At 34.8% G+C, this 23,120-nt stretch overlaps 4 protein-coding genes across 4 annotated transcripts; 1 reads left to right on the top strand and 3 right to left on the bottom strand.

Moving 5' to 3' along the window:
* Positions 1-655: 655 nt before the first annotated feature.
* Positions 656-4,523, bottom strand: LOC114718329 (4-coumarate--CoA ligase-like 6). Its single transcript, XM_028903616.1, has 6 exons — positions 3,471-4,523; positions 2,820-3,009; positions 2,155-2,300; positions 1,485-1,552; positions 1,063-1,165; positions 656-902 (listed from the first exon to the last, which is right to left on the bottom strand). Exons 1-6 carry the CDS (start codon positions 4,521-4,523, stop codon positions 789-791), a joined length of 1,674 nt encoding a protein of 557 aa, XP_028759449.1. The 3' UTR covers positions 656-788.
* Positions 4,524-5,308: 785 nt separating this feature from the next.
* Positions 5,309-5,937, bottom strand: LOC114718338 (uncharacterized). The gene is made up of 2 exons (XM_028903631.1): positions 5,793-5,937; positions 5,309-5,709 (listed from the first exon to the last, which is right to left on the bottom strand). Exons 1-2 carry the CDS (start codon positions 5,920-5,922, stop codon positions 5,387-5,389), a joined length of 453 nt encoding a protein of 150 aa, XP_028759464.1. The 5' UTR covers positions 5,923-5,937; the 3' UTR covers positions 5,309-5,386.
* An 804-nt stretch (positions 5,938-6,741) lies between these two features.
* Positions 6,742-7,275, bottom strand: LOC114718328 (uncharacterized). Its single transcript, XM_028903615.1, has one exon. It carries the CDS (start codon positions 7,273-7,275, stop codon positions 6,742-6,744), a length of 534 nt encoding a protein of 177 aa, XP_028759448.1.
* Positions 7,276-14,438: 7,163 nt separating this feature from the next.
* On the top strand, positions 14,439-18,314 carry LOC114718327 (G-type lectin S-receptor-like serine/threonine-protein kinase CES101). The gene is made up of 7 exons (XM_028903613.1): positions 14,439-15,684; positions 16,573-16,686; positions 16,793-16,983; positions 17,070-17,280; positions 17,422-17,659; positions 17,765-17,915; positions 18,006-18,314. The coding sequence occupies exons 1-7, from the start codon at positions 14,448-14,450 to the stop codon at positions 18,312-18,314; spliced, it is 2,451 nt and encodes an 816-aa protein (XP_028759446.1). The 5' UTR covers positions 14,439-14,447.
* Positions 18,315-23,120: the final 4,806 nt, after the last annotated feature.

Below are 23,120 nucleotides of genomic sequence, written 5' to 3'. Positions count from 1 at the left end.
AATAGGTAAAAAATTATCAATTTACATAATATAATTGTGTAAAATTATTTTAATATGAAGAAGTTAAATTTAATGAATAAAATATATTTAAAGAAATTAGAAATGTTTTAAAAAATAATTTATGTATATATAAAATAAAAAATAATTTTTGAAAAATTTAAAATATTACAACAAAAAATCATGTTAAATTCGTGATAGATAATTTCAAATGTATTAGCAAGGAGAGATGAAAGAAAAGAAAGAAATGAAGTCCATGTGCAGATGAGGAAGCACACAATGGAACGATTTAAGACCAAAAAATAGGCAAAGCCTACTTTTTACAATCACACGAAATTAAGCAGCCCTTGGCTCAAAATTTAGATAGGCCAAAAACTGCTCCAAACACAAGAGAAATTGCCCAATCGTGCCTAAACTCCATAAATAGTTTAGAAGTTGGTTTACTGCTAATCCAAACAGAGTCTAAATTAGGATGTTACGATTCGTAGTAGGTCTAAAGTAAACCTTTTCACTACAAGTCCCGCTGAGTCCTGTGTGCAAGACCGAAGGGAGTAAACAAAACATACAACTCACATTTCATAATCAGCGGTGAACAAATAAGTGATATATAATCGAGGGATGGTGCATAAAAATCATAGTAAAAATCTAATCACGATAGCAAATGTGGGACAAAATTTTCTGGGAGATGATTTTAAGGGAAAATGTGGTATGTGCGTTGATGAATCAAGTTCTGTTCAGGAATATTTTTGCCAGGCAATATTGGTGCATGAAAGAAATCCAAGAAAGACGTCTCAAAGTTTGGAAGCCAAGCAACGCCTCAGTTGCCTTCTGAGAATCTTTCCAGCAGCTGACCTTGGTATTGAGTCAATGAACACCACTTTCCTCACCTTCTTGTATGGAGCAACCTTGCAAAAAACAGAGAAAAATTTTAGAGAAGGTGAAAAGTACTTTCGTGCACACCAAAGCATTGGTTCAAGTTGTAAATGTGAATGTTGCCCCAAAAAAAAAAAAAAGCTGTAAATGTGAATAGAAAATTAATGGTGGGTTAGTTTTGTGACGACGAACCTGCTGAGCAACATAATCCATAATAGCTTTCTGAGAGAGGGCACTTCCAACCTTCCTGACCACAAAAGCCACTGGCATCTCCCCAGTTTCTTCATCATTGGCACTAAAAAGGATGATGAACGGCTAATGGGAACTTTACAAAGTATTGACGACTGGATTGTCTACAAACATTTTTGCTGCTTATAGAACAAATAACCTCAGAGGAAAACTGAGCTAAGTTCTAGTGATTGTGATGATGCGGTAAGGAATTTGAAAATTGGCTTTTTCTCATCAAGGTCAAGGCATTATACAGAATCAATTCAGTCGTTATAAGAATAGGAGTGCCTATTTTTGTCCGACATTAATCAATTCTAAAGACGTGAGGCTTTTTTAATTGATTATAGGAAGAGTTCGTTTAGCATAAATCAAATGTTCACACTTACCCTGTAACTGCTACATCAACTATATCGGGATGCAAAATTAACACAGCTTCTAAATCAGCAGGAGCAATCTGTTACAAATGATTGTAAGCCATATAAGAAAATACACATAAAAAATATAAAACTGATTTAAATTTATTAAGAAGATCTCTGTGATTAAAGATCATACTATAGGATAAACTTATTAGGGGGACAATGACACCTGCATCTAAGAAAGTAATCCTTTAACAAATAGGTGTCCAATAGCGTCCTAAAAGTTACAACGCCTTCGAGTTGTATCATGCTAGAGAAATTTTTCCGCGAGCACCTTTTTAAGTGAAGGTCATTTTGTATCTTTCAGGTCCATTTCCTTATACATAGAAATCAGATTGTTACCTAAGGAGCGTGAGATTTTGAGTTCATGTTGATGTCTAAAATGGAACAAAAACATATTTAACCCAAAAGTAAAGAAAGAGTGACAGTTTCCTCAACCTTTTGTTCATTCAGCATATATCAACCAACTCACATGAGAATGGATAGTCCATTGATATCGAAAGCCAATTGGTTACATCTAACACATATACATGCACACATCCTTACATGATTGTTCTTTAGGTTTTGTATTTTGTTCTATACATGCATATGCATATGATCTAGCAAAGATTGTTATTCTCTTGTACTTTAAATTAGACACCTGATAGCCCTTGTATTTGATAATATCTTTCAAGCGGTCGGACAAATGTAAATATCCATCTTGATCAAACCAAACAACATCACCGGTGTGTAGCCAACCATCTTTATCAACTGTTGACATTGTGGCCTCGTCATTATTCAAGTACCCTGAAGAGTTTAAGAAGAAAATTATTTCAGCCAGAATAACAAAAAATATAGGTAAATTTACAAGCAACCATAATTGCTTAATTCATTAAGGATTCTAGAGGATGTGTATTCTCCTATAACAAAATGACAGGAACAAAGTCATTATAACAGAATCTAATATCTCCCTGAATATAAATTTTACTTGCAATTTTCCTCATGCTAAATGGAAACTTAATGTGGCATCCAATTAATGATATGGCGAGTAACTTGTAGGTTTCAATACGATTGACATCTGATAGTCAGAACAAAGTGAAACAAAACATTCATATATGTAGAGCTAGGAAAACTGTCAAAGAGAAGGCAACTATGATATTCCGCAGAACAGAGTAACATCGTGGGCGTTCACTTTATTGCATTTAGATGTCCATCAAAATAACATAAAATCCCCAAAAAATAAGGCTTTTATATAACAATTTAATGAATAAATGAAGGAATTAATTTTCATTTTATATATATTCGGGGAAGTGACTATGGTTTTACCTCTCATAATTGAAGGCCCTCTCAACCAAAGCTCACCAATACTGCCTGGAGGCAAAAAAGCACCAGTCTTCCAATCAACTACTTTTGCTTCCATGTTGGGAGCTAACAACCCTATAGAAGAATAATTTCGAAACTTTTCAGCATTGAAGCCACGTGTTCCTACTGCAGTTGACTCAGTCATTCCATAACCCTAAAACGAAACAATATCACTGCTGAATATACTTAGAAATTCAAGGAAAACCAACATTGACAATACCAACTAAACAGTTAAACTTCATCAACGGTGATTCAATCTTTCCATTGGATACCGCTAACACTGGCACAATAATATATGTCTTTTGCAACCAGAATTTGGATGATGAAAAGTAGAGAGGGGGTGAATAAATACATTCAACATCTCCAGGTCAGGCATGCCCCAATGTACTTTGGGTAAAACAAATAGTATAATTTCAGGAGAATGTTAGCAAAACAATTTATACCAGAACTCTTTTTCATTTCCTACAAACTCTCATTATTAGACAGGATGATTGATGCAGTTGACTAATAAATAAAAACCATGGGTGATGAAAGAAATAAGAAGTAACTCCAGCAACTTGATGAGTGATAGTGCACATTCTCCTGATTAGCCTGCTCAGTGAAAAGTTCTTTTACCTGTATAAAGTCAACGTCAGGTAGAGTGTGGATGAAGCCCTCTATTGTCTTTATGCTCAAAGGTGCGGCACCGCAGGAGACCTGTATCAAGCTTTGCAGATAACTCCTATTTATGTCGGTTACTCTTTTGGTCAATGCCGTCAATATCGGTGGAACAACAGGGAAGTGTGTGACTCTGTAATTATCAATCACCTTAATCACCTCGTCGATGTTAAATGTTCTCATTACAATAATCGTAGAGCCTAAAGACAGTAATCCTGCCGCAAAGAGTGATAAACCATATATATGGAACATCGGCAGAACAGCTAAAAACACATTCTTTGAGCTTGAATATTCATATTGAGAAGCTTCAAACCTCACGAAAAGCTCAACCATAGAAACAAAATTCTTATGTGTTAGAATAACTCCTTTGCTCACACCCGTAGTCCCAGAAGAATACATTATAGCCGCCTTGTCTTCTTGTTTAATAACCGGCCTCGGAAACAAATCCGACTTACCCGAAACAAGATTATAAAAAACTGGGTAATCAGAGTATTTCAAGTCCTTCAGATTTTCGGGAACCTCAATAACTGGAATGGCCAACGATTGTAGTTTTCGAACTCTCTCTTGTAGAGTAAAAGCCAGACTCACACCACATTCAGATAATTGCTTACGGATTTCTGAAATGTGACTTAGAGGATTCAACGGTGTGACAATTCCGCCAAGATACAAAACACCCAAGAAAACAATGGGATAGTAAATGGAATTAGGAATTAGAAGTAGAACAACGTCACCTTTTGAAACACCCATTTTTTGGAGACCACATGCCATGGATTTCACCAAAGAAAACAATTCCGAGTAAGAAATTGAACATCCAGATGAAGAATCTATGAGAGCTGAAACTCCATTGTGTTGGTGAGAAAAAATATAAGAAACAACATCGAGAAATGGGTCTGAAGGAAGCTCCACCGGAGCGTGTTTGCTAGTGTAAATTCCTGTTTCTGGTGAATACCAACGACAGCCCGCGAATTCTGGCCCATTGCTGTCCAAGTTATTGCTTACAGTCGTCGCCATTGATAGGAGAGGAATAAAAGAAGTTCGTTATTCTTTCATACTCGAATTTGCAGGGGCGACTTGTACACTTCGAAAGCCAAGAACCGCCTTCAGGGCAGTGGGGAATTTTTTAATGTTTTGGGAAAATCTCATTTAGGTCCCCATATAGGACCTTTATTTCACAATGCCCCCAGATAATTCCGAAAGTGAAATCAGTCTTAGGGGGTGTTTGGATGAAGCAAAACCATGGTTTGCAGAATAGCTTCTAGAGAATAGATTCTGGAGAGAATAGATTTTAAAAGAATAGATTTTCTGAAAAAGTGATTCTGATAAAGTGAGAGTGTTTGGATAATTAGTGTCAGAAGTGCTTTTTGATATGTAGAAATTACTAAAAAGGACATAAGTTTAAATGATAATTACATATAAGATATATTTCATAATATATGTTTATTTGAAGTAATAAATTTATTAATAATATATATTTTGGCAACATAATAAATATGGCATAAATAATAAGAAATTAGTGTGTGTGTATATTAATAAAATAAATAAATATGTTTTTAGGAAAATGATTTATTTTGCTAAAGAAAATATTATTATTTCACAAAATTAAATAACCACACAAAAAAAATTCATATTAATTGTCTTAATAATAGAGGTTGCAACGAAATATATTTGTTCAAGTAGGTTTTTTTAACAACACATTACATTATCTGAAAAGAAAAAAGAAAATAAAAAGGACATAACTATTCTTGTATGTAGTGAACAATTTGATCTCTTATAGAATCATGAAGTCGAGCCATGTGAGATGAAGAATCTACTGATGAAGGTATATGTGAAGATCCAACTCCATCATCATCATTTTCTTCTACATAAGAACCTTCTTATTCAAACTCAATGAAACCAGGATCAGAAATGGATGTTGATCTAATGAAGTTATGTATGGCCATCATTGCACAAACAATTTGAACTTGTGTTGAAAAGTCATAGCTCGGCATGTTTCCTAAAATTGCAAACTTACTTTTCCAAACTCCAAAAGTTCTTTCGATAGTGCTCCGTAGACTTGAGTGCAAATAATTGAACGCCTCATTATCATTTTCAAGTGCAGATGACCTTCGGAAATCAGGAAGATGGTAGCGTTCACGTCTGTAGGGACCAAGGTATCCCATGGGTGTCGGATAGCCAGCATCCACCAAATAATATTTGCCTACATGAAATATATGATTGGTGTCAATAAAATTTGTTTTCTAACAGTGAAGCATAAATAAATTGTAGGAATTTAAAATATACCTTGAGGCGGATGGGGAAAGTTCATGGAAGGAGTTGTGAGGGCGTGGTCAAATATACGAGCATCATGCGCACTACCTTCCCATCCGGCTAATACAAAAGTGAAGCACATGTCCCAATCGCAAACCGCCATTACATTTTGCGTCACTCTTCCTTTCCGGTTAATAAATTTTGTTTGCTCAGTTGCATCAACAATGCATGAAATATGTGTTCCATCAATTGCTCCAATAGCATGTTTGAAAAAGGGCCAGTATCGACCACTGGGCCGTATTTTTGTATGCAAATGCTGAAACGTTGGATCTTTTGGTTTGATGTTGGTAATAGCAAGTCTACAACAAGCCAGTAAGACAATATGAAAATGTCTACTAATTGTCTCCCCTGAATGCTGAAATCTTTCTTGCTGCATCCTACTACTAAGCGCATGGCCAACGGTATTTAAAAACATTGCAACCATTTCATGTATCCCAACATTTCTAGTTTCTCTTAGACCGTGTTGTTGCAATTCTGTGCAAAGACTAAAGAACACTTCCCTTTCCATCCTAAACATGTTATAACAACGATTGGAATGGCCTTGTAAAACGTCCCTTACCCATACCTTGCCTGTATAAATACTTGTATGATGGGGCTCTTTACACAAATGAAGAGAAGCATATCTACCAACCGCTACTGCAACTTGATTAACCCGTTTGTTCCGTCGTTTACGATACTTTTCCGCAATTTTAATTTCATCAGCCATTTTTTGTCTTGTCCTGTGCACATAGACATAAAATTCAGAAACCCTGATAAGAAATTACTTAACATTTAACAAGAAAATAAGTTGTTTAATTCCTACAGAAATTAAGTAGTCACATAATACATAAAAATAGATACAAACGATCACAGTCATCTTCTAAGTCACATAAAAATAGATACAAATTATCACAGTCATCTTCTAAGCAACATAAATGAAGTCTCAATCCTTAGTTGCATGCTTCAAAAAGATCAGTAGTTTTTCCCTCTTGTTCTTCAGAGCCACATACATCTCCCTTGCAGCTGGCTTATCCATAAGAAGTGTTGTGCACCGGCCAAACAGATCAGGATCATCAACAATTTCATCAACTTCATTAAGGTGCTCCATGACTCCCGCAATTGACGTCTCATAAGCACGTGCTTCTTCTTCTAGCTTCCTAGCACGTGCTTCTGAAATCTCTTCATGTTCACGCTGAGAATCATTTTCATTTGTCTGAGCTATCCTACTTAGTGCATCCGCTATTTTCATAGTGGTAGTAGATTTCTTCTTCATGGATTCACTCTTTTTTCTAACTCCTAATGAGCTACTAGGTCGATTGCCACTTGTGCTTCTACCCCCACGAATGGTTTCCTGTCTCATTCCAGTGTTGCCTCCACTTTCTCCACTATTGTCATTGAATGTGACTGAATTAAACTCCCCGCTTATGCCAGTTGGTGCCCCCAAAATTTCATCACTATCTCCAGATCCTTCTTCCATATCATTTTCAAGAACTCCTTCGCTTGGAAGTGTCATGGAAGAAGGTGCCCATGACTGTGGTCCAGTGGCAGCTACAGACCCAAAGAGTTGAGTCAATTCAGCCCGAAATTAAAGCCCTCTTTCTCTAAATTTCTCATAGCCTGGAACTTCCTGCGCATTCAACACCAAAAATATTATACATTATACAAAAAACGTTAACATGGGAGAAAATACAAGCTCAAATAAAATTAAATGATTACCACTATTTTCTTCTCCCACCAATCATCAGGGGCACTAATAGTATTCCTTTCGGCATCCCACCCTAAACCTGTCTCACGGAGCAGCCTATCCCATAACTGCCACTCCTTTCGCAAGGTATCATATTTGTTCTTTAATTGGATTTTCGTATAAACTCTTCCAGTCTTTGCAGCAAAGTTCTCCTCAATACTTGTCCAAGCAGGCTTTGTCAAGCTAGTTCCTCTTCTTCCCCCCTTTTCAACTTCTTCAATACACAGGTCAATAAAGACCTTTGTGGCTCTTATATCCCACGAAGCTTTGCTATTTTTTTATTCATTATGCTATAAACCAATTACAACAGTTCAGTTATCACAAATTTAACCCAAAAAGCATATCATTCAGTCCAGGAGATATGATATAACAGGATAGTATTTATCTATAATCCAACGGTATACATACACATTAATAATTATTTTTTCCTAGCATCATTTCGGTTAACTGACCCAATTTGGCTACAACCAATAAAATCCCATACACATAACACTGCAAAAGCAACCATCAAGCACAAAAGAAAAAAATTCGACCGTCCTGTCTCCGAAATAAAATCGACCAAACGAAAAATTTGATCAACACCCACCAAATGCTCTGTCTCTCATACACACACACGAAGCACAACCAGTCACAACCGAGATCTTTCCCATCGTATACACACACACATGATTACCATCAAACAAAATCAACCTCTACAAGTGAACATAGCATAGGCAACCGGTGAAACCAACATCTGATTCGGAAGAAAAAAACGACGCTGACGAAACCTCTGTTTCGGGGAAAAAATTGACGCTTCACAGAATTTCTAATGCACCAGATCTCCAGCCACAATGACCGACGGAAGAAGATAGGTTACCGGAAGGAGTTGGATCTGACCGACGGAAGAAGACACGGCGACCAGAGCTTCGGAAGGGGCGACGGTGGAAGAATGAACTGACTTCAGATGAACTAACCAGCCACGATACCGGAAATGGAAGGCTTGGATCAGGCAACCCAATACGCGATCTTCTTCTCGGAGGCCGAGAAACACCTCGTCGGCACTGAAATTTCTCAGCAGTTCACGATCTCACCGATGGGATGAAGAGGCGACGGCACAGGCTTCATCGATTTCTTCAGCAGGGGCGACGGCACAGGAGAAGGGAGATCTTCAGAGCAGTGGGAGAAGGGGCGACGGAATGGGAGAGAAGAGGCCGAAGAATGGGTCTTGACCGTGAGCTGAAGGAACCCCGCGTGCTTGTTCCCTTCACCGTGGAGCTAACCGTTGAGCCTTTGTTGGGGAGAGCCAATAATTGAAGCCAATTATTCCCTTATCTGGAAACCACGGGAGCTGAATTGTGAACTCCCGCCTGCTTATCTGGAAACCAAGGTTTTGCCCAAAACCTTGGTTTTAAAAAAAATGGGGGTGTTTGGCAAATTTTTTGCCAAACCATGGTTTGGCAAAAAAGCCAAACACCCCCTTAGAGTGAAAAGACAACAGGAGCCTTACAAAGATAGGAATAAGAGAAGCTAATTTACAAGTGGAATATGAGAATTTACAATCAAGATAAGAAAATTTATAAGAAAAATATGGTCATTTACAACTAAAGTAATTCGTAATAAGTTAAAAAGTTAGAATTTACAGGTGAAATACACAAATTTACAATTAAGATAAGAAAATTCATAAGAAAAATAAGACCATTTATAATTAGAATAAGACCATCTATAGGTAGAACTAGCATTCACAATATGTTAGGAAGTTAAAAATCACAAGTGGAAAACAACAATTTACAACCAAAATAAGAGGATTCATAAGAAAATTAAAGCCGTTTACAACTGGAGTAATTCACAATAAATCAAGAAGTTAGGATTCATAAGTGGAATATAGAAATTAAGAACCAAGATAAAGCAACTCACAAAAGAAATGCAAACATTTACAACTAAAGTAAGAAAAATACGGCCGGTGACGAGTCATTATGGTGGCTTGATTTTTTTTCCCCTCGAATGAGAGCTAAATACCTAAATAACAAAAATTAAAAATTAGTTAAGTTAATTATTTGATATAAATATATACTAGTTTTTTTTAGTATCTCTTTTAATTATTTGTATTGGAAATTACTTTCCCCGTAGAAAAACCCTGTTAACATCTACAATTAACAAGGAGAGTTTGGGACAAATTAAAAATTTTAAAAACAAAATAAATTGAGATATTATATTACCTTATATCCTTAATATAAGAACTAATTTGACATTCAATTTGGTTCTAAATATAAGATCTTAGTTAACTTTGTCTATCATATTTATTTATTTTTCTAAAATAATCATTATAATAATTACACACATGTTAAATATTTCATCAAATGTGGTTCTAACTAATACACATAATTAACAAAGATATTTTATGAAAGATAATATTTATTTATTACAAATAATTAATTTAATTAATTTTTATAATTTACTCAAATTAGTCAACTAGCTCGTATATTAAAAACCAGAGGTAATATTCAGAATCAAAATAAATTCATCTAATAACTAATAATTTAGGTCCCAAAGGGAGAAGTACAAACTATCAACAAACTGCACTATTAACAATATTTCCGACTACAATTATTACTTTTTGAAAAAGTCATTTTACATATATCTATATTTAAAAAAAAAATTAAATTTGATATCTTTGTATTGTTTTCTCTTAATTAATTTTTTTTAACTCTGCTCTCTTAACATCATTAGCTCTTGATCTATAGGAGCTAACGATGCAAACAGAACAAAGTTAAAAAAATTTAATTACGAAAGAAAAATATATTAATACTAAATTAAAAATTAAAGGAAAGCATAAGTGTACATGTAAATTAGTTTTCTTTCTTACTTTTCTTTTGAGAAAGTTTGGAATTCCTCCAAATTTCGGGAAATTTTGAGGTAAAAGTTGTTGTGACATATTGCAACTTCTAATAAAACTCGCTCTTTGAATATACCTTTGAAATCCTCCCAACTCACATAACCAGTATAGAAAATGCATTTAAAAAGAGAATAGTACATGATAGTTGCTGAACGAATTTATATTTTCTTCTATCTTAAATAAAAAGCACTTGGAATTGTCAGTTTTGTGGGCAATGGGAGAGCTCTCTACATGTACTGAGGGACTGCCAAGTAGCTAAGAAGATTTGGAAGGAAGTTGGAGATAATCAAATGCAAAGAAACAGCCAGAACATCAAAGTATGGTTGCTAGAGAATTTAAATAAAAGCGAAGAGATCAAAGGTTTACCTTGGAATATACTCTTTGGAGTAACATGTTGGTCCTTATGGAAGATGAGAAACATGAAGATCTTCAATCCCCAAGGAAGTCGTGATCTTGCTGACAGGCAGGTGTGGTTAATCCTGAATTTTTGTGGGCAAATTGCCTCTGCCAAGGGGTTGGGGACGAACATTGAGGTGGAAGAGGAAGATGATAGTGGTGAGGAGCAAAGATGGGAGGTACCAGATGAAGGCTGGACCAAGCTAAACACTGATGGAGCATGTAGAGGGGAGCAAGGAATTGCTGGTTGTGGAGGAGTGTTGAGAGACTCCGAAGGAAGGTGGATTGCTGGTTTCTCTGCTCGAATTGGAAGTTGTACGGCAGAAGAGGCGGAAAGTTGGGGAATTCGAAGAGGTCTGGAGTTGGCTTGGAATCTCGGGTTGAGAAAGATCCAGATCGAAACAGATGCGTATGAAGTGGTAAGAAAACTGAAAGGAAAGATGAAAGAAGGAATCTTTATAAACCAGTTGTGGGCTCAAATTTATGAGTTGATGAACAGAAGATGGGAAGTTAAAGTTTAGCGATCTGCGAACACTTGTGCAGATGTCTTGGCTAAGTTAAGCTTTGGAATCAATGAGGAAGTGCAGATCTGGAGAGAAGTTCCTCTGCAAGCCTTTGAAACTTGGGAGACGGACAGGTTGCGAGGTGGAAGAGTTCGGCTTGATGAAAGTGTTGCAGAGGGAAGTGCTGATGCTGGATAGTGAGATGTTGTTTTAATGGGTGTGGACCCTCGTTTTCTACCAAAAAATAAAAAAATAAAAAGCACTTGGAAGATGGTTGTGAATGTTTAAATGTACAAGAAACTAAACTAATTCTTTTTCACTCATTATTCTTCTCAGTAACTATGCTAACCAAGTTTTATGATAAAGAAATTAGTGAAGATCATTAAAGGATCACTAAATTTATGGTATAAGAGAGTTTAGGCACTTAATATAATGTCTGTATTCAGTTATTTTTTTCATTAGTCATACTATCATATGCCTATTGCATATCTTTCACCTAGAAACACGGAAAGATAAAAACTTACATAACATAGTTTGTATGGAAGTACCTTTTATACGATCACTGTTACAAAAGGCAATTGAGAAGAGGAACATCTGTTATAACTAAATTAAAGTTTTGTAGCAAATTATAACTAGCTAAATAACAAATTACATAAATTACGTTAGTCAAAGAATATGTATTAATTTTTTTAAAATATCCCACTATAATCATTTACATTAAAATAACTACCCTCATTGATATATGGAAACTCTGTTTGGGTAATCAGTGGAGATAGTTTAAGGAGAAAAATTATAACTTTGAAACAGAAAATAAATTGAGATTTTATATTTACCATAAAAATAAACTTCCTACTAATTTTTATAATTAGAATTAGAAAGTATCATAACCCAAACTTTGGAAAACGACCAATACATGTCTGCAATTAACGATGAACTGGTGTTGAGTCTTGGGTATGACTTAGCTTCTTTTCTAAATACGTCTCCGGTCCTAAATATAATACCCTTATATTAGTAGGTATAAGGGTCTTATATTTAGTATATACATATGTATTCAGTACAATGGCCTCCAAACAGCCTTTCTATATTAATAATATACACCACCTATATATACTATTATCTCTGATCCTTAATATAAAAGTTAGTTGATTAATTTGAGTATATTAAGAAAATTTGTTGAGTTAATTATTTGTAGTAAATAAGTTTTGTCTTTTTTAAAATACCCTTACTAGTTATGTGTATTAGCTAGAATTACCATTTGATGAAATATTTAAGACGTACAACTACTACAAAGGTTGTTTTAAAAAAATAGATAAATATGATAGACAAAGTGAATTAGAATCTTATATTTAGGACTAAATTGAAAGTCAAACTAGCTCTTATATTAAAGACCAAAAATATTACTACCTTCTGTCCTAATTATAAGAGCCAGTTGACTAATTTGAGAAGATTAAGAAAATAAGTTGAGTTAGTTATTTGTCCTAAATAGGTGTTGTCTTTCCTAAAATATCCTTGCTAATCAAGTGTATTGACTAAAACTATAATTATTAGAAGGATTATCTTGGAAAAAATTGAGTAAATATGAGAGACAACGTAGATTGGGGTCTTATATTTAGGACCAAAATAAAAGTCAAACAAGATTTTATATTAAAGACCAGAGGTAGTATAATATTATTCCTCATGTTCCACTTAACAATTTCTTAGATTTCTTAAAGTAGGGCTTTTTTGGGTCGAAGAATGTCCGGAAGATAGACCAACTATATCAGAAGTGATTTTTCATGCATGATCACAAATGAAGACGTCATCCTCATACAAAAGAAACTTGGCATTTACAACTTTAGACGGTGCGTCCATTAAGGCTCTGTCTGGATTCATGTGAAACAACTTAAAGCAGCTTATAAGCCCATAAACACGTTTGGCATGTTGTGCGTGATGTTTGGATCAGCTTTTGGTACTATGAGCAAAAAGCTGACTCGAATTCTACGATTAGAGAAGCTGCTTGATTCCTGTTTATGACTTTTGAAGTCATGTTTAATAGGATTATTGGTAGGACTATTAAGACACAATTGTTGCTGACCAGAAGAGAATGTAATCTCTCTCTCTTCATCACCCTCATTATATTCTGTGCTTCTCATGCCGTCCAAGGCTGAGGTCTGATCTGTGCTCGCCGTCGAACTTCTATTCCTCTTCCCTCGTCCAATCTGTGCTTGCTGCGTGGACGTCGTCCTCGCCGTCTCCAATTAATCTGCAATGTGTCTATATCTACTGTGAATGGAATGACAATTAGACATCTCTTTCATTTCATCCTACATTTTAGTCTAACCTATGAACACTATTACAAATAATTTAAGAATCATATGAACATAACTGTGGCGATCATCACCTTCCTCACATATGTACACTTATCTTTATACTCCTCCGGTCCTAAATATAAGACCCTTATACTAGTAAGTATAAGGGTCTTATATTTAGGACCGGAAAAGTAAATGTTTGTTTGAAAGATTTTTTTTTTGTTTGCAGTTTTGTAATTTTGTTTAAGAAAATTGAAATTTTATAAAATTAATCAATTTATAATATGATAGCAGAGACTTCTCTACATGATTATTTTTTAGATATTAAAATTTATTTATACATATCAAAAGTTGAACAAGTTCTTTGTTTCGCGTAACATTCGGAATAGTGATGAGTTGGCAAGAGATAAGAAGTTGACTTTGGATTTGGTCAATGTGATGAAGGATTTATACCGATTCAAAAATGAGAGGCTATTAATTATTTTGGTCAAATGGGTCCTCTATCACCATCATGCATCCCCACATTTTATATCCACCGATAATTTCATACGTACGGCTAAACATGACATTTTCACGTTATAATATGCCATAAGCTTTTGACAGATTCATTAGTGGGCTGATTAAATATATTTAGATTTGTTTTTCATTTTGACCAAAACCATGATATTTAGAGTGAAGAAAAAGAAATAGCTCATGCAAGTTAATAACTTGTGACCTAATTAAGGGCATTTCTGTCTGTTCATTCATCATTTACTTAGTAGAGCTTTCATAACATTTTCAAAGAAATAAACGATAACCAAAGTTGAGGATCCTGTCCTGTTTGCTGTTGGATCATAGAAACAAAAAATGGCTCTCCTGGAAAACTCATTCATATATCTTCACTTTCTCATCCTCCAAATAATCGTATCTTGCGTGTTACTGTGTGGAAATATCAGTGTGATTGCTGAAACCAACACCCTGAATCAAACAGACACACTCAACTTCACAGCTCGTTTGGTTTCCAACAACAAGAACTTCACCTTAGGATTCATCAAACCTGTCACCTATATCAACAACACTTACTTAGCCATCTGGAATTCCAAGTACAGGTCAGCTTCTTCTCCAGTTTGGATCGCCAATAGAGACACCCCAATCGCTAATGGATCTGATGCAACTCTCTTCATCGACAAAAATGGGAAGTTTGTGATCAATCGAACTCATGGCCACCCAATTCAACTATGCCCTGGTGAAACCACGACCGACAACACCACCAACACAAGAGCTGTTTTGCTGGACAATGGAAATCTCGTACTGACAGAAGTGAATTCCGATGGATCTGTCGGTCGGACCTTGTGGCAAAGCTTTGATTGTCCCACGGACACTCTTTTGCCTGGCATGAAACTAGGCGTCAATCACAGAACAGGAAGGAATTGGACTCTCACATCATGGCTGGCTTCTAACGACCCATCTCCAGGAGCTTTTACCCTCGAATGGGACCCTCATGGCTTAGAGTTGGTTCTTCGACGTAGAGGGGCTGTGTTTTGGACTAGTGGGGCCTTGAAAAATCTCAGTGATCCTGATGGTGGAATGACCTTTGGGAACATAGGACCAACCTACTATTATACACAATCTTATAAGATGATGTACACGAGAACTTCAAATGAAGAGTTCTTCAACTATACGTTGAAAGATGACCGTTTGGATCCTGTGGTTCATGAAAGCATAGATTGGAGCATAGATTACAAAGGTAGCTTTTGGTTTGAGAACACGGGAGTCCCATTACAGGAATACTGTTATGGGTACAAGACAAAGGACAACGAGGGATGTGCAGAATGGGAACAACCACAATGTAGGAGTTACAATACGACGTTTCGGTTGTTGTCTGGGTACTTTGTGAATAAAAGCAATGGAAACTTCATTGATGGTGATCTTCACAGGATCGGTCCAGCTGATTGTAGAGTTAGTTGCTGGGATGATTGCGAATGTCTGGCATATCAGAAGATGGACACGTTGCGTTGTGTTCAATATCATCAAGAAGCAGAGTTTCGACCAGATCCATCGGGGAATTCGGAACAATTTTACGTTATCCAACAACCAGAAAATGGTGAGTTTGCGATCTGATGCAACTTAGATCATCTCTGCTAAAATATGCGATGTAGTAGCCATATGCACATGATCAATCTAACCGTTTTGAAAAATATATATGCTCACAATACAAATTTTATTGAGAGAAAAGTTCCCATCAAAAATTTTATTAGTGAGAAGGGCATGGTAAACTTTTATATTCAGAATGTGTCGGTACTCTGCAAATTTTATACACACAGCAGGATATCGGTATCTGATTTATTAGGTCATTCTTACCAATAAAATTTTTAATGAAAGATTTTTTTCCCCCAATTTTCTCAAATAGTTTTATAGATAAATGCAAATGGTCAAGAGTAATTTTGAGAAGGCACTGGGTTTTGTCAAAGTCAATATAAGATCATATTAGTCCAACTTTTCAGCTGTAATCTTTCCACCTTTTTTATATTTTACTTTCTGTTTTATGAATGGATATAGACTAGAAATAAAAATAGGGATTAAATAGAGAAATGAAATAGGAGAGAATGTCATCATAACTTGCACGCTCAAATGGGGTATGTTACATCACTGTAAACATCATATAATTTTGAGGAAAATCAATTCGCCTGCCAAACATATTATCCAAATTGACCTGCCAAAATTAATTACTTAAGTTACATAATGTTACTTTTAATTTTAAGGAAAATCTGTGTATGTTTTAAAATAAAGCGCAGGTATTTATAATCAAGACAGTATACCACGTAGGTTAATGTTATTCATTTCATATTTAGATGTGGATTTCATTTAACAAATACTCTTTAATATAGTTAAATGCATTAAATTCATTGATTTCATTTTTAACCTTTTCTTAGTTGTTTATGCTTTTAAAAACTTTCTCATTACGAGAAACCACTCCCTTCGACATATGCAGGTTTAACAGAAGAAAGGAACAAGAAAAGGATTGCAATTTCGGTTCCCCTCGCAATATTATTCTTGTTAGCGTCTGTCATTGTTATTATCTTTTACTGGAGATGGAGAACGAAAGGTAACATGCAAAATCTATATCACGCATTACCTCACACGCCATTTTCATATAAACTTTGAATTTGAAATGACCGATAATTTTTCTTCATACATAACAAAAATTATAGGGAGAAAAAGGGACCATCTACGTCAACTGTTGTCAGAAACTAAAAATTTACGCAATTTAGATGAGCTTGGATATGATAATGGTTTTGCTCAACATTTGAAAGTGTTCAGCTTTTTGTCTATCGCTGAAGCTACGGATAACTTCTCAGCTCAAAATAAACTTGGACAAGGCGGTTTTGGCCCAGTTTATAAGGTGAAGGAAGCATATATCTTTTTACTTGTTGGTACTATTCTATTGATTTTGAGTTACTAATTAACTAATAACATAATAATGGTCAGGGAAAACTACCTGAAGGGGAAGAAATTGCAGTAAAGATGTTATCAAGAAGTTCAGGACAAGGATTAGTGGAGTTTAAGAATGAGTTAATACTCATAGCAAAGCTACAGCACATGAATCTAGTTCGTTTGCTTGGATGCTGCATACAAGCTGAGGAGAAGATTTTGGTTTATGAATACATGGCTAACAAAAGTTTGGATTCCTTTCTCTTCGGTTAGTACGTAATTAATCATGCACAACACCCTAAAAGCTACCTGTATCCTGATATGAAAGCTGTCTTTAAATTACCAGTTTAATACCTTGTTGTGATCTCACAAAATGAAACTTTTTTTTATGGTTGTTGTAATTCTAAAGATGCATTGAAGAGGGATGCGTTAAATTGGAGAATACGAGTGATAATAATTGAAGGGATTTCACAAGGACTTCTTTACCTTCATCAGCATTCAAGGTTAAGGATCATTCACAGGGATTTGAAAGCTAGTAACATACTACTGGATGCGGATATGAATCCTAAAATTTCTGATTTTGGAATGGCAAGAATTTTCAAACGGGATGAACTCATTGCCAACACTAACAGGATTGTTGGGACATAGTAAGTTTGAGAAACTATTTAAAAATACATGATGATTTGTTTGTGTTTTAAGCAAAGGCAATGTTTTTCATTCTAACAAGATGTATCTTCTTGTATTCTTATTAGTGGCTACATGTCACCAGAGTATGCAATGGATGGAGTGGTCTCCATAAAATCAGACATATTCAGTTTTGGGGTCATAATTCTTGAAATTTTAAGTGGCAAGAGAAACAACGGCTTTTATAACGTTAACAAACCTCTCAGTTTAGTAAAATATGTGAGTGCTTTAACTTGCAATAATAACTTTCTTAAGCATGCTTGTAACTAAAATGTGCATTGGTATATAAGTTGAAAATTATTGTTGCAGGCTTGGGATTTGTGGCGAAATGGAGTTGGCTTAGAGCTAATGGATCCAACATTAAGTGACTCATGTTCCAATCAGCAATTTCTCAGATTTATTCACATAGGTCTTTTGTGCGTGGAAGAATCTCCAGTAGATAGACCAACTACTTCAGAAGTCGTTTCTATGATCCAAAATGAAAGTACCATCTTGCCTGTGGTGAAGAAACCTGCATTTACAAATTTAGACAATGTCACCGAAGTAGATTCTCATATGGATGACTCAGCATCTCATTCTGTCAACAATGTGTCAATATCTACTATAAATGGAAGATAGAGAGGTAAGTGCTCTTAAATATTTAGATATAACAGGATTGTTATCTATAAGTCTTAATCAGTTGAGAAAATGGGGAAAAAAATACCATACTACTTCTTTTCTTTTCTTTTTTTTTAATTATTGGCATGCAAATAGGCAATGTTTCTCTTTTACAAATAACTTTCCCTTATTGATTTAGCATAGGCTTGTTCTCAGAGTATGCAACAGAAGGCATATTATCTGATACATTAATATAATTTTTGGAACTTTCAGAGGCAAGAAGAACAACAGCTTTCATGAATTTTCATATGAAGTTTTAAGTGGCAAAAGAAACAATAACTTCTACAGTATGCATAAACCATTGAATATAGTAAATATATGCATATTTACAGTACTGATAATCGATCACGTTATACGCCTTGTGTATGTCTCTTTATATATACTTGTTCCAAATATTTTTTTAAAGTTAGCATTTGTGTTTAAGGAAATTAAAATTTGATAAAATTAATCAATTTAATTATAATATGATACTACCTCCGGTCCTCAATATAAAACCTTATTTGACTTTTATTTTGGTCCTAAATATAAGACCCCAATCCACTTTTTCTATCATATTTATGCATTTTTTTCAAGTTAGTCCTTCTAACAATAATAGTTCTAACCAATACACTTGATTAGCAAGGATATTTTAAGAAAGACAACATTTATTTACTACAAATAACTAACTTATTTTCTTAATCTTTTCAAATTACTCAACTAGCTCTTATAATTAGGACAGGAGATAGTACATATATATAAATATCACTGCCTGATTATTTTTTAAATAGAAGTTATTTATACATATTAAAAGGGCACAGCATCCGGATAGCGCACTGGCAAGAGATGTAAAGTTGACTTCGGATTTGGATCATGCTCGAAGAATTTGTACAGATTAAGGTTGAAACGCTATAAATTATTACATCCGGTTTTTAATACAAGAGCTTGTTAACAAATTTCAATAAATTAAAAAAATTTGTTAAATTAGTTATTTGTAATAAATAAGAATTACCTTCCTAGAATACCGTTACTAATAATGTATATTAGTTAGAACTATCATTTAATAGAACATTTAACATATGCAACTATTACGAGAACTAGTTTGAAAAAAAATAATAAATATAAAAAAAACATATTAGAGTATTATATTTAGTATAAAATTAAAAGTCAAATTAGTTTGGGTATTATTTCCCGCGTTATATCCAACCATTACAGAGGACCAAAGACGACATTATTCCCCTTTATCATCAAAAGTCGAGAGATTCTGTGATAAAGCTTTTGATACGTTCATCAGATTTGGTTTTTATTTTGACCAAAACAATATCCTGAATTAAGAAAAAGGAATACTGCACATGCAAGTTAATAACTTGAGAGCTAATTAAGGGCATTAATATATTGCTGTGGGCTCATCATGCTTCGTAGTTTGGTTGGTTGTGTCCTATATGTACATCCACAACACCGGAAAGTTTGTGATCAATCGAAATCAGGGCCACCCAATTCAACTGTGCCCCGGTGAAACACCGACAACAACACCAACAAAAAGGCATTTTTGCTGGACAATGGGAATCTCGTGCTGACAGAAGTGAATTTCGATGGATCTGTCGGTCCGACCTTGTGGCAAAGCTTTGATTATCCCACAGACACCCTTTTGCCTGGCATGAAACTAGGCGTCAATCACAGAACAGGAAGGAATTGGACTCTCACATCATGATGACTAGCTTCTAACGACCCATCTCCAGGAGCTTTTACACTCGAATGGGACCCTCATGGCTTAGAGTTGGTTCTTCGACGTAGAGGGCTGTGTTTTGGACTAGTGGGGCCTTGAAAAATCTCAGTGATCCTGATGGTGGAATGACCTTTGGGAACATAGGACCAACCTACTATCATATACAGTCTTGTAAGATGATGTACATGACAACTTCAGATGAAGAGTTCTTCAGTTGCACGTTGAATGATGACCCTAAGGATCCTGCTGTCCATAAAAGCATAGACTGGAGAATAGAGTACCAAGGAACTCTTTACGTTTGAGGGTTTGGGAATCCTATTAGAGGAATATATATTGTTATGGGTATAAGACAAATGACGGTTTGTATATATGAGGGATGTGCAGAATGGGAACAACCAGGAGCTAGGAGTTACAATACAACGTTTGAGGTTTGTTGTCTGGATACTTTGTGAGTAAAAGTAATGGAAGGTTCACTGAGGGACATCTTCAAAGGTTAGCTCTAGCTGCTGGTTGTAGAATTAACTACTGGAATGATTGTGATTATCAGGCATATCAGAAGATGGGTACGCCACTGTGCGTTGAATTATGATTGTGATTATCAGGCATATCAGAAGATGGGCACGTCACTGTGTGTTGAATTTCACCAAAGAAGCAGAGTTTCGACCAGATCCATCAGGGAATTCGGAAAAATTTTATGTCATCCAAAAACCACTAAATACCAGTAAGTTCGCTGTATCATGGAACTAAATCCTCCCTGCATCAATCCTTTCAACCATGTGATCAATCTAATAAATCTTTATTTCCTGAAATTTAACCTCATTTTGATTTTAGTTTGTGAAATCTGTTTGTTTGAGGGACCAGAAATTCTTACATGGGTCAAAATGAAGTTAAATTTCTGAGACCAAAACCAAAATAAGGTGAAATTCTAGGAACCAAAATTAAAATAAATTTTAGGAATTTAAAATGATATTAATTTTTTAAAAAAATATGCTCACAAGACAATTTTATTAAACATATCAAGAGTAATTTTGAGAAAGGCACACCCTAGAATTCAGATAAAATTGATGAAGCTAGAGCTCTGATCAGGATTATTGAAGAGGGTTTTGTCAAAGTCAATCTAAGATCAGCACTTTTAATATTTATCGACATCTTTTATCTAAACCATTAGATTAATTATAGGGCTACAATGTTGTGCGAGAGAGAAGATTTAGTTCAATTCATATCCAACTTTTTTACATTTTGCTTTCTATTATATATGAATTGATAGCCTGGAAAATAAAAATAGGTGTTAAACATAGAAATGGAAAAGAGGAGGAAAGTAGTTTGAAAAAATTATTTTTCTCTAAGGATCTTGGTCCTCCTTTTACATTTTCAGTTCTTAATGGAATAACAGCGAGGTATTTCTTAAGTCGCTGTTACTTTAAAAACTTCTTTATTATGACAAATGTCCCTTCAACACATGTAGATTTAACTGTTGAAGAAAGGAAAAGCAATAAGAAATGGATTCGCAATGTTGTTAGCGTCTATCATTGTTATTATCTTTTATTGGAGACGGAACATAATAGGTAAGACTTGCAAAATCTCAAGGGAAAATCATTAGGAGTGAGGTTTGGAAGGAATATGATCACAAGAAAATCCGACAAACAAGTAAATAGCATGCAATGACAAATTTCACTATAAGAAATGAAAACAGATCCATGCTATTCACTCAATTTTTAATTATTGTGTTCCTTCATTGAAATCTCTCATAGTGATTTTCCCAAAACTTTATATCCCCACTAATTCACAAGGCATATATGATCACAACGGACAATAAAGGGAGAAAAGAGGACCATCTACATCAAGTGATGATGACAGAAACTAATAGTTTACAAAATTTAGATGAGCTTGGATATGATAATTGTTTTGCTCAACATTTGAAAGTATTCAGCTTTTTGTCTATCGTTAAAGCTATAGACAACTTCTGTACGCAAAATAAACTTGGACAGGTTAGTTTTGATACAGCCTATAAGGTTCAGGAACATATATATTATCACTGATCCTTAATATATAAGATTCAGTTGACTAATTTAAAGAGATTAATGAAATTACTAAATCACTTTATTACATTATATGTTACATGATTTCTCTAAAATACTTACGTGAACCATTAGATGATGTATCAATTTATCAGTGAAGCAAATTATTTAAAGAAAAACGATAAATATAAGTAGTTTACAATAACTTAGTAACTTCTTTAATTTTTTTAAATTAATCAATTAAATCTTATATTAAGGACTGAAGATAGTACTTTTTTGGCTATTATGCACTGTTTCTTTGAGTTACTAAATGATGACAAAATCGTTAGGGTAAACTACCAGAAGGAAAATAAATTGCAGTGAAGAGGCTATCTAGAAGTTTAGGACCAGGATTAGTGGAGCCTAAGACTGAGTAAATACTCATAGCAAAGCTACGGCACATGAATCTGGCTTTTGCTTGGATGCTCCAGACAAGCTGAGCAAACGATGTTGGTTTATGAATATATGCCTAACAAAATTTGGACCCCTTTCTATTTGGTTAGTAATTAATCATGCACACAACAACCTAAAGCTTAGTCCTCAACAACGCAAGTTTTTTCATTTTGATCATGTTGTGACCCTTCAAAATTGGCAATGTGATGAGGTCATCTTCAAATTCTATTAGAAACAACCTATATATGTCCTTTTATATGTGAAAACTGTCTTCAAGTTGCTGGTTGGATACTTTGTAATGATCTCACACGCTGAAACTTTTTTATGGTTGTTGTAATCCTAAAGATGCATCCCAGAGGGGCGTGTCAAATTGGAGAACGAGAGTGATGATTGTTGAAGGAATATCACATGGACTTCTTTACCTTCATCAGCTTTCAAGATTAACAATCATGCACAGGGATTTGAAAGCCAGTAACATATTACTCGATCCAGACATGAATCCTAAAGTTTTTGACTTTAGAATGGCTAGAATTTTCAAGCGGGATGAACTCCTTGCTAATGCTAACAGAATTGTTGGAACATTATAAGTTTGATAAACTATTTAGAAATACATTA

The sequence above is a fragment of the Neltuma alba genome, unplaced genomic scaffold (assembly GCF_004799145.2).
Source record: "Neltuma alba isolate B1F8T4 unplaced genomic scaffold, ASM479914v2 tig00011831_pilon, whole genome shotgun sequence".
In the NCBI taxonomy this organism is placed as follows: domain Eukaryota; kingdom Viridiplantae; phylum Streptophyta; class Magnoliopsida; order Fabales; family Fabaceae; genus Neltuma; species Neltuma alba.
This window is presented reverse-complemented; position numbering and strand designations above follow the sequence as displayed.